The sequence below is a fragment of the Cryptotermes secundus genome, unplaced genomic scaffold (genome assembly GCF_002891405.2).
Source record: "Cryptotermes secundus unplaced genomic scaffold, Csec_1.0 scaffold1606, whole genome shotgun sequence".
NCBI lineage: Eukaryota > Metazoa > Arthropoda > Insecta > Blattodea > Kalotermitidae > Cryptotermes > Cryptotermes secundus.
In genome coordinates this window covers 1,759,050-1,771,749 of record NW_019738371.1, presented here as the reverse complement: position 1 = coordinate 1,771,749, position 12,700 = coordinate 1,759,050, and the positions used below count along the sequence as shown (strand labels likewise).

At 37.9% G+C, this 12,700-nt stretch overlaps 1 protein-coding gene across 1 annotated transcript; it reads right to left on the bottom strand.

Annotated features, from left to right (window-relative positions):
- Positions 1–730: 730 nt before the first annotated feature.
- Positions 731–11,599, bottom strand: LOC111871021 (STI1-like protein). The gene is made up of 6 exons (XM_023863745.2): positions 11,222–11,599; positions 10,621–10,830; positions 10,370–10,523; positions 7,690–7,790; positions 3,659–3,788; positions 731–2,362 (listed from the first exon to the last, which is right to left on the bottom strand). Exons 1-6 carry the CDS (start codon positions 11,237–11,239, stop codon positions 2,247–2,249), a joined length of 729 nt encoding a protein of 242 aa, XP_023719513.1. The 5' UTR covers positions 11,240–11,599; the 3' UTR covers positions 731–2,246.
- Between the last annotated feature and the right edge of the window lie 1,101 nt (positions 11,600–12,700).

Here is a 12,700-nt window from a genome sequence, read left to right as displayed (position 1 = left end):
CAAGGCTCCTATGCCTGTACTTAAAATTAAAATATTTACTGTGATAAGATAAAACAGTAAAACAAATAACAACTTACGGGAAAAGGTGAAGTTGTCCCTGTGCTTGATTAAAAACTGTGGCATGAAGACAGGTATGGGGGAGTAGAGGTATAGCTCCATGGATTCTAAACCTCGGCACTAGATGGAGACATATAATATTGTAAGTAACTCCACTAAGATATGTGAAATGCTAACAGTTAAGGGCTCTGAATTGCTAATTCCAAAACTTTAACAGTAAAACATCACTGTTTTAAATGTCAATAATTTCATGCTCTAACATATCAGCAATTCAAGAAATACCAGGTCATCTCTTTCACTGACACACTGACAAGAAAGACCATTACCCTTATTCTGGTTTGGTACTCCTAAGTCTATAAAAATGAAAAGCATATCAACTCCATGATGAATCCTGCACTCTTGACAATACCATGATTACAACCAGGATCTCTTAGCTGGTCAAATAATCCCAGCTTTCACAGAACCAGTACATTCACCACAATGTAAGATCTGAGCTTCTCATGACAGTGGGCACCAAGATTTTGCTCTTCTTGGGTATAACATCCACTTTGGTAAATGGGTAACAATATTTCAGAGGAGCCTCTTGCCTTCATCTTCATTCTTCTACCTTGAGGATGGTGGCAATAGGTTCTTATATCTCATCTATCAAACTACATGAAATCACATTCCAAAAGACAGTAATCATGACTGTTACAATATTTTCAGCCACCTGAATCAAATTTAATTATATTATTACAGACATTACTACAGAAGTTTTAGTTATGTGATTCTATGGCAAGAACAGAGACATTAAGTATAAATAGGAGGTATTACATGATGTTACTGTACATGATAAAAAAACAATGTAGGTACCTCATATGTTTACCTGATGAAGATGTCTTAACATTTCAGTGTAAGGCTGAACAGTTACGTCACATACTAGCATCTCCCAAATTTTCAATTAAAGGTTTAAATTTGGGGTACATTTACAAGATGAGATGGAGTAACATTTTTTTAATCTAAAATTCATTAAAATCCTGCAGAATCCTTGTATACTGTATACTCACAACTAAAGCCTTTTATGAAAAATCACAGAACAACATTAATGCTAGTAAAACCCACACAGGTGCCTGTTTGGTGCGACACATGGATCTGGTATGTTTTACATGAGCTGCTGCAAATGGTGAATAGTGTCAAGTTCCTCATACTGACATTGCAGTCATGGTAACTGTGGTCATGTTATCTCACTACACATTACTTTATTATAATCTGTATCTTACTTATATAAACGATCATGAGTTTCAATTAGAAATAATTATGATGGGAGTTAAAAGATACATTGTAGTCATTAATCATCACCTGGCGTAAGGTTCACATTTTATGATTTGCATATAAGAAGACCCCTAGTTTTGGGGGACTATTTTTAAGCTTAAAAGGTTATTGTATACAACTGGTAGCTCTCCTGCCTGTATTCGTGGATTTCTTCAGTCCCTCCACAAAAATGCAAAATAGTACCACACATAAGGCTTTCATTCACATCCTTAAATAGGGTATCAGGCACTGACTGTTGTGAAATAAACCAAGAAGTAACACAAACACAAGTTTGATGTAATACCACCTTAGTGAAGAACACAAAATCAGCATAATTAAAACAACAAGGTATCCTTCAACGATGAGAAGGTCAGACAAGTCACTGGAAGAACTAGTCCACTTTGACCACTCTACCATTCATTAAGGGACAAACTGAATTTGAGGGTACCCCAGTCACAGTAACAGTTGTCTGAAAATCAGGATAATATTTATAGTTTGCATCATACACTCAGGCAACCTTTGCCTCCCCATCGTTGGAGCACAGTTTTTACATAAAATGTTTACCTCACAGGAAACAGCAATTAAAATGTATGTGTTGATTAAAATACAAGATTACTTTCAGCAAATACATCTGGAATGGCTTCTTGCAAAATCTGCAGTAGAACCAACTAAACGATTCTCTGTGTACTTTTGATCCCTTATTTTATTATTTACATTTACATAATGAATATATTACCTTGGCAGATTTTTTTTTAAATGGTGTTTTTTCTTAGCCTCTGGCCATGGAAACTTCAGCTGACTGTATAAAATATTGCCCAAACATTTAATTCATCAGTTAAGGGTGAAGGCTGAAACCTCTGATCATCCTGACTGTTCCAGTTGTTTTCTCTCCACTTTAACTAACTCTTCCCTTTCTTGAATCTCTGTCGAGCTTGAGCTTTGGTGTATGATCGATGGACTCTTTCTTCTTTACCAGTACTGTCTGTTTCAACAGCCTGAGGTTCCTTCTCATCATCTGGGAAAAAATAAAAATAACATTAAATTAAAAACTAAATTCGTATGTTGCATCCTGTTGTGTATTTTGATTAGTTCAAATCCATTTATACAGTTTACACAACACTAATTTAATGATGGTACCTGCCAGTACCAACGGCCCAAGGAGACTACTTCTAGTCATCTCCATACTTTTGCCACAACAATCCCTCAACAGGGTTCATATATACATAGAACGTTCACAGTTAATATGATCAACAAATTACTGCTGTATTGACTGTAGAAATTAATTTGAAGTAAAATCCATGGAGAAAACTTTTTTTTTAATTTGCTTAGTGGGGGGTGCAGTCCAAATGGGTCCACTTGGCATAGTACTCGGAGAAAACCCGCCCCAGCACCACTCTGTCACCACAAATCCCGCTTGACCAGACCCGGGATCAAACCCGGGCCGCCACAGTGGGAAGCCAGCGACTAACCGCTTGAGCTATGGCTCGGTATGGAGCAAACTTTCTTGTAATGCTAACTTCACTTATTTCAGTTCCCAAGATAACAAGATCTCGACATTGTTCTTCAGCAGTGAGCATTACTGGATCTCATTTTGGAGGCCCTGGGTTGATATCTGAGACTGGAGGAAACAAACAAATTCAGGGATAGCATCTTAAAATAGGTCATGGTTACTCTCATGCAACACGATGTACACATATTTTGTAAGGGCATATTTTTTTTAATTTTCAACCCTCACTGGCGCTGATTATTAATGCTGAAATGATAGTGCAGATATCACAGTATATTAGGAATTATTTTTCTTTATACTTCTTCAAATAATCTCCATGTTAGAAAGTGCAAAATGGACACATACAACATCCCCATTATGCATTCATTTATAATCTTGGTGCATAACAAAATGTATGAAATATAAAATATAAAAGATAACTTCATCAACATTTCTCAATACTACTAAAAGTATCTTCGTAAAGAAGAAACGCATAATGGCAATAAAGGTAACATAACACATGGCGAAGAGTGAAAAAATAAAAGAGCCCAAAGACATAAAAATATCTTGAGTGTGTAGGGTGCAATGTAGAGGTCAGAATGGAAGGAAGTGCTTACAATCAAACAATTTGGAAATTCAAAGCTATGGCAGATGCATGGCAGTGAAAATTATAAGAAGACTGGACAACACTTTAGGCAACACAAAGAAATGTGAGACAATTGTTTGTAACAGAAAGTATTTTCACCACAAATATATAATGTATTCTACTAAATAAGTCATTTCAAGAATAAACCAGAAAAACTAATAAAGTAATGTATTTATGACCTTGAAGTAAATCCACTGGGGGCTCGAGAAGCGCTTCTCTTTGGCACTTGACATAGTAGCGGATCCCTCGTGCAATTCCATAACCAATCATGGCTACAGCAATGGTGAGAAGTGCCATCAGAACAGGATGCTGTAACATATGAGGAAATATTCTGATTTGATAACTGACAAATCAACTTTAACTTAATGTCTGTAAATTGTATAGAAACATGTTAAAAAAACATGTACAGACCACTGGTTGCAATGCAACATCTAATTTATTTATGTTTCAATTCAGTATGGGAGTTTGGATAGCTCAGTCAGTAGAGTGATGGGCTATTGGCTGGATGGCCCAGGTTTGATTCCCGGAAGTGTAAGATTTTTCTCTTCACCACAGCACTCAGACCGGCCCTGGGACCCACGCAGCTTCCTATCGAATGGGTACTGGCAGCTTTTTCCCTGGGGGTAAGATGGCAAGGGCATGAAGCTGACCATTCCATTCCACTTAGTGTTGAGGTAATAAATGGTGGAGCTATACTTTCACTCCCCCATACATTTTCATGGCATAATGCTTAACTGAAACTTAACCTTACAGTGTAGTCTGTATAGCTACTGGCTATGGGCTGGACGACCGAGGGGTTGGAGTTTGAGTCCTGGTAGGGTCAAGAATTTTCTCTTCTCCAGACTGGCTCTGGGGTCCACTCAGCCTCCTATCCAATGGGTACTGGGGGCCTTTTTCCCAGGGGTAAAGTGGCCGGAGAATGAAGCCGACCACTCACCTCCAAATAGTGCCAAGGTCAATAAAATCTGGATCTGTATGTCCACTCCCCCATATGCCTTCCTGACGCACTTCTCAATTAGTTAAGCAGAGGGATAACTTTACCTTATGTTTTTAGTATTGAATGGCAAAGGACGGGGGAATGAAGCAATCATGACGTACATGAGGTATTACAGTGGCATTTACCTGGAAGGCCCAGAAAACTACAAAAAGCTTTACTCAGGAGAGTCAGAGTTCTGGATAAGATTTGAACCAGGACTTTCTGAAAACAAGCCAGAAGTTTACTGCTTGAGTCAACTTGCTTGGTTATAAGACCTAGTTCCTTAGAAACATAAAATGCTAACAGCAATCTGACAATCCTCAGAATGGATCTTACATTCACATCTTATGCAATGTCAACAGACTTGGACAAGGGTATGTATGCTTCATTCTTGGAAGTGGGTGTTTCACCCGTTGAAAAGAGATGACAGTAATGAACGAAAGATTATTCTCTGTACACAAAAGTTGCAACATGCATCTTCTGCTGTAAAGGATAAACTTAAAAGAAAAATTCAGTTACAAGTACACTGTGTGTCACAGTGGATTCAGGTAATTGTGGAGTATCTGAAAATGTGAAACTGATCCAACTTCGTAAAGAATAAGAAACTCCTCCAAAATGTGAAATTAAAACTTCAATGAACTAACTTCATTTCACCGAAACGCTGCAGCTACTCAACAGAGAAGGTCATTGCTGGGTTTGATGTGTCTCAATGTGATGAGAAAAGAGAGAGCTTTACAGAAAGTGCTCGGCATTCTTTCTGAAGCTGATAATAAGAAGCTGACCTTTGTTTGATGGTATTATACACGGTCATTCAATTTATGAGGAAGATAAGTACAGGTGCTTGCATTGTGGCAAGAAGTTGGTGAAACAGCTGTGAAACAGCGACTTGAAGAAACCACATGCTAAGTGAACATGGGCAAAAAATATTAGTAATGTCTAGTCTTCAGAAACTGAATGCATCATTTATGGGAAACACAAAATTCTTTCAATCAATTTTCCATAATTTCAGAACTGCATCCAAAACTCTGGACCCTTGTAGGTGCAAGTGGAGTCCGTACAGTATGTGTCTATGTGCTTCATCAGAAAATAATACTCATAGTACAAAGAGCACAATTTACAGTTGATTTCAATGCAAAGAAACCTTCCTGAAAAAAAAATGGTATGCTTGACAGAAAGTGAAACATGTGCTTTAATGTTATGTGCAAGCTGCCCTGGGTCTGAAGCAGTCCGCAAGATACTCTTTACAATTGTAAATTTTGAATTTCCAAATAAAATCGCATACAGACAGTGGGTGAAGACACATGAATCCACTTCAATGACTGTTGTTGTCCCATGTAAGAAATATATGGATGATATGAAATGACAAGATTTGGATGAGCTTTTGTCTTCATATTTTTGTAAGTTGCACATGAGACTGCAGTTCTAGCTAAGTACAAAGAAAGTTTATGTGAACATGAATGTGCTGCATTAGCAGTTTTTGTAGAAAATTACTTTCTTGGTTCAGGGTGTAGTGCAATGGGATCACTGGTCCAATGACCAAGTGACACTTCATCCTATTGTAATACATGTTTCATCCGAAACCTTTATCTAAACCAAAGCCTGTTTCCTTGTGTATTGTCAGTAACACATGTAACAACCACACTTCATGCTCTTCAGAAGGCTATGAGTCAGTATACCAGACACTGGATAGCAATATGAAAAAAATATTGTATTTCAGTTATGGAGCTGCATCACAGATTTTTTTAAATTTAGCAAGTAAAAAAAACTATTCTACAACTGCTACAGAATGGCATTTCTTAAACACCAGTTATGGCAAAAGGTCCTTGTGACCCTGCAGATGGTACAGAAAAAATGGCAGTCACCATAAGCAAGTTTTCAATGCCCTTATGATCAGCAAATACCAACACCAAAAGGCTTCTATTTATTTTCACAAAAAAAGTACTCATGGAATAAAACATTGTTATGTGAGTCAGGCAGACCTACAGAAACTGATACACAGCTAAAGAAATGGCTCAGTAATTTTATGCAGATACCTAATGCTACCTGCTACCTAACACTAAACCGCAACACAACAAAGGGTTTTCAAGTTTCTAATTAAGTACATTCTTTCACATGTGTCTCACAGGGGTATTCAGGACCTACTCACATTGCATACAGTGACACTGTGATGTGATGGAAGAAGTGATAAGACAAGTGACTGCCTTGTCAAATTCATGAATCCTAAAGGTTAATTGTGACCTGTCCATTGGTCACAGAAGGACAACATTTGCTGGGTTGAAACATAAAGTACAGTGAAAACAGGTACAGGACATCAGTTCATCCTCATGAAAAGACATAGAAGAGCACAACTGAAGTTCTCCAAAAAGAAACAGATGGTCAGTGGTGGGGGGGGGGGGGCAAAACTATCCCTGTAGCAGGCTGTAGAGGCCCATTGGGTTGTGAAATGTTGAGGCTCCCACACCTTCCAAGACAATCGGCTCAAAAAGGTCCCTTTGACTGTCAGCCTTACATGCCAGCCACCGTAGCCCCAGGAAGATTCCTGGTACACATTTCTGTTAGAAGCTAAGTCAATGCCAGGGCCATAGTGCGGCTGGAAGGAGGAGGTCAACTGAAGAATCAAGTACATTCATATGCATGATATGAAAAGACAGTCTAAACTGAAGCCATTATTGTTAATTTTATGCTGTAATAATGTGAAACATGACCAAATGACCACAACTGTAGTGATAATTCAGTTAGGGAATGAAAGAACAAGTTGTAATTTACATTGTCTGTAGGGAGAACAGGGACTACTGTCTCCTCAAATTTTTTGTTGGTTGCCCTTTACCCAACAAATATTATGTGAATACAAGTTGCAGGATTCCTTTTTAGGAGTATACTTTTTCACCCTTTGAAAATATAAAGTTATGACAAAGTTTTACATGTCATTTTATAACTTTTTATATGAGTTCCAAATGAATTAAGTTTCATCCAGATACCTCCATTAGTGTCAGAGACACAATATTTTGTATCATTTAATACCTCCATGCCTGATGTGAAAACACCTATCATAACATAAACTTTGGCACCCTCTGCCTTCAAAACCAATAAGTTATAAGTCAAATTTTATATTTTTTTTGTCATAAGAACTACAACTATACCAAGTTACATTCAAATAAATAATTCAGCTTCCACAGACTTTTGAAGACATTAGTTGATTTGGAATGAAATATCTAAATTTTTAGATGCACTTACAACTAACGTTGGTTTATGAGTGAGAATATGGTCTGCTGCCACAATTATAACACCCATGATGATGCCAACACCAGCTCCAAGCCATGGAATTTGATCATCAGCTGAAACAATATATTTTAATTTTGTTTTAAATATGGGTTGCCCCAGTATGGGAAGGGATTTTCTTTTCTTCATAGAGTCCAGATCAGTTTTGGGGCCACCCAGCCTCTTATCCAGTGGGTACCAGGGGCTCTCTCCCCACGAGTAAAGCAACCAGAGCGTGAATCTGACCACACACCTCCAACTAGTGCCAAGGTCAAGAAAACGTGGGTCTATACATCCACTCCCCCATACATGTTCATGGCACAGTGTTTAATTAGTTAAGCACAGGAACAGCTTTATCTTTACCTTTACACATGGGTTGAAACTTGTCTAAACAACAAATGCCTTGAATAAAATTAATGGAACTTAAGAATACAGCCTTCTGGATTGTAATTCTGTGTAGTATGGAAAAAAGCCTAACATTCTGGGGGAACATATCACCTTCATCTTCAAGGTGAAAGAACCAAGAAACAGTCTGCATGAGCCTCATTCTTGCTGATTTCTTGCTTGGCTTACTCTCTGACCCTAAAAATGGAGGAAATATATTCCTCCAAAATGTCAGGCTCTTTCCAAACTACACAGTGTTACAATCCATCAGACTGCTCTTCACAGTCACTGATGTAAGTACCTTAAATCCAACTTAATGGAACTAGATCACATGAGCTGTGCACTTATATTTTGCCTAAACTTGACCTGAGATAATTGCAGTTTCATTCAATAACACAACAAACATTTAATTATACTAATTATATTAGTTAATTCTTATCTGTTGTTTATTTAACATCATCATCAATAGCTCAGACTGTATAGCATCAAATGCTGGGATTCATGCATAATGAATTGGGAAGGTTTTGGAAGGAAGAAACTGTGGCCTAATCTAAGTTACTATCCCGGCATTTGTATGAAGGGACCAAAAAAAAATTCCACAAAAACCTCAATCAGGTCAGCCAGTGTTCCCCCAGTCAAGATTTGAACCAGTCACCTCCTGAATACAGGTCACAAGTGAGTCGATTTGCTCTGAGTGTACATTAACTGAAGTTTAATCATGCTATTGAGTTCTAATCTTAGATCTTTTAAAACATTTCAAAACAGTTGGTAAGTGGGCTGTTAAATGATGAGCCCAGAGGACACTTCTCTTCAAATCTGATGAAGGGATGACTCTGTCAGATGAACTGGAAAGGCTGGTAAGGACAATGCAATATTTTGAGTTACTATCCCAGCATTTACACGACTGAGGACTGTGAGAAACATGTAAAACCTCAACCAGGACAGCTAGGGTTCTGGCCCAGATTCAATCAAGGAACATCCAAAATACTGAGTTTATGCATTACTTCTGTGCCAACCTGTTCACCAGAAATTCGAAACTCATCTTCTTTAAACACGATTACAAACGTTTTTCCTTTCTGTAGCCTCTGGGAATACAAAAGTGTCTGCCACAAAATCCTGTCTTAAACTCATTAGTGTCAAGCCACTGTCTTTAACTGTGCTGGAAATGCCAATAATTATTTTCAATTTACAGCAGTAGAGGAAAAAGGGTTTTCTCCCTCAGTTTGTATGTTATTTACTCGAAACTTTGAATAAACATTAAGAAAACACATCTCTCTCTAAAAATGCATAAAATGGCAATGAACTGAAATGTTATTAATAAGGGGGGAAAAATGATCTGCATGGTTAACATATGAAACACTCAAAAAGTAAAATTTGAAAGTAAAAATATAAATAAGTAACTAAGTAAGTAAAGGTATCCTTGTAACATAACGTGGAGGCCCATAGGGTTCTGAGATGTTGATGTTCCCACACTATCTAGACAATCGGTTCATAGATGGCAGTAAGGTTGTCAGCCTTACGCGCCGGCCGCCCTTCACCGCCAAGAACATTCCAAGATTATTCCCGGTACTCATCTCTGTTAGAGGCTGAGTCGACCCCAGGGTCATAGTGTGGCTGGAAGGATTAGGTCAATTGAGAAGAATTCAATGACCTCATCAGGGCTTGAACCCACGACTTTCCGGGTTGTAGCATAGTGCTTCAACCAACCACGCTACCGCGTGCCCCAGTAAAAATATAAATATAATTTAAAATTTAATCATCAACTCATGTTATTCCTTTGTTTAAACTTCATAATGTTTAGTCACACAAAAGTTCTGAGAAGTCTGACAGTTTCAGAGAGAGGGAGAGAGTGAGAGAGAAAAAAATATATATACAGTCAATCACTTAACATTATCACTGCTATAAAAAGGATGTTGGACTGAGGCTGTCAAGTATATACTTGTATAATCCAGTGACAATTACAAAAGGATATTTTTGTAGAGAAATTCTGGTTTCAAAAGGTTAAATCTTTTTGGTATACACTTTACACATGAGAAATACACACTGTAATTAAAGAAACCCACACTTTCTTTAAAAATGTTTTGTAACTGTGAACAGTTACTTTATGCTATGAGTTGTCAAGATATATAACAATGCACAAATAAAAGACTATTCTACCAGAAAATAAGAAATTCCATGAGTCACTATATATACTTTAATAATTCAGACCAACAGAATGACAACTACTACTAATACAGCCATTTCTGTACTGGCGAAAATATTTAAATATTACCTTTTCTATCTTTCTGCCTCTCCAGGGATGTCTTCGCAATGGCTTCTAAAATACTTGGGTCATTGGGCTGTAGTTTTAAAGCAAGACTGTAAGATATCAAGGCATCTGTGAAATGGAAAGTAGAAAATTCTACCTCAGCCTTCCGAAAATAGCCCTGTAAAAATTATGTTATCAGTAACTTAATTCTTGCCCACATATTCCAAGCAACCTAAATTGTGTATCTTCCAACCAACAGAAATAGATGTTGCTACCTTAGCCCAGTCTGGCTTCAGCCTTATTGTTTCTTTGGCATCTTCCATTGCAAAGTAGAATTGTTGCATTTTGAGGAATGCAAGTGACCTATTGCTATACAAGGAATAGTTCAATGGATCTAATTTAATAGCATGGGTGTAATGGAATATTGATTCAGCATATTTCTTATTCCGTACACATTCATTTCCCTTCTCTTTGAGCTCTTGAATCTGCAAAAAAATGTAGAAACACTTATTACTTTCAGAACAGATGCAATTTGGGACTATATTTACAATGATTTGCAAAGAAAGGACTTATGTGGCATGTTGTGAACTTCCCTGGTAAATATACACCATCACCGACATACAAATATTCTCTCAAGAAACCCTTACAATCTTCCACATACGTGAATTTTCATTAACTGCACAAATACCGAATAACTTTAACAAGTTTCACCTTACCCTGTAATTAAATACGTTCTGTTCTTTGGCATTAATATCAGTAAAGGCTATATATCTCGCTGAGAATAAAGTATTAATCAGTATAATGACAAGTTTTTAGAAAGTAAAATTATTTTGGCAGAACACAGGGTTATGTCACTTTACGACTAACACACTTTACCTCTTCAACTGAAGCCATACTTTCCAATACAGTTCATCCGAAATCGCAAAACAATAGTTCTACTGTTCCGTGTATCGTTTTACCTAAATAACAATTTCTAGACATTTACTTTACACTTCACCTACATAAAACACCAATTTCCACACTCTCTCCGTTGATCCCATTCAACAGTCTAGCTAGATCACAGACAACTATCAAATCATAGATTAGTAAAACGCACATTTTCAAGTCGCGAATTAATTAAGGTTTGGCAGCACTTCTTATGTTCTAGTACAGACGGATTAGTAAGTAACGTAGCATGAGGGGTGTAAGTTAATGCCGCTCCGAGTACTGCGGTTTCCGTTGCCAATTTTCATTCCGCCAATTGCTCCACAATCACCCTCACCTATCATCTGGGGCTGGTACATTAGGCCAGAAGCGGCCCCCTCCTAGTTTACAAGACAATACTGAAGCCTATTTGGACTTACGGCGCACCACCATGGGGAACTGCAAGTGAATCCAATATAGAAATGTTACAGAGGTTCCAAAACAAAGTACTTCGCGCTATAGTCAATGCACCGTGGTACGTCCCTAACAGACTAATACACGCCGATCTAGGCATATTCACAGTACGAGAAGAAACCACAAACATCAGCCGCAAATACAAACACAAGATAATGGCACATCCAAATGAACTGGCAACCACACTACTAAACGAGGCAGACGAGCCCAGAAGACTGAAAAGGCATAAACCAAACTACCTAACGACACGCTTCATATAAGTGCAACACACAAAATAACGACACACCCGAAATAGATCCGTAGAGAATGCTCACTGGAGCATTACTCTCCCTGACATGTTTTCTCTTAGTATTTAAGCTTTAGATTAAGTCTCACATAAGATGTACTTATAGCCCACAATGGGCTGATTGTACAAATATGTGGAGATACAAAAAAAAAAAGAAAAAAAAAAAAAGAAGTGGCCCACTAACAATAATAATAATAAAAAAAGTTAATGCCGCCGTCCTGTTGGTTGGCCATATTCGGTATAAGTATGGCGATTTCGAATGATTATATAGCCGAAATGTCCCGGTTTGAAGGTATACTCGGTATTGGTGCACGTGAAGGTTTGAAATGGAGACTTTCTTACTTCACAGTCGATTTGTAAACGAACGTTGAAGGCTGATCTTCCACTAGAGCTGATGATTCCGTGCACCAAACTTAACAAACTCAGCTACACTTGATGCTCTCGCATACTGAAGCAACGGATTGAGTGACTGGAAAGAAACGTGGAATAGAAGAAAATCACCTGACTATTGCAACTGAGGTTCAAAGGAAACCGACTCGTTCGATCGCACGAAACCCTGGTTGCGATGGTTGCTGCAACAAAAGTTACAGTCTTGTTAAGGGTGAGGTCTTGTGAAAAGGGATGGGGCACGAACAAAAATTTCTGTGTTGCATGTGACCATTTTGAAGCACGCAATTGCACCAATGGAAGAG

Bases quoted from the DNA above. Each gene is read 5' to 3' on its own strand.
- LOC111871021 (XM_023863745.2), bottom strand. The intron at 3,789-7,689 runs GTAAGTGCATCT...CATATGTTACAG, and splicing joins CTCATAAACCAACGTTAGTT to CATCCTGTTCTGATGGCACT. The intron at 2,363-3,658 runs GTCATAAATACA...ATTTTTTCCCAG, and splicing joins CCCAGTGGATTTACTTCAAG to ATGATGAGAAGGAACCTCAG.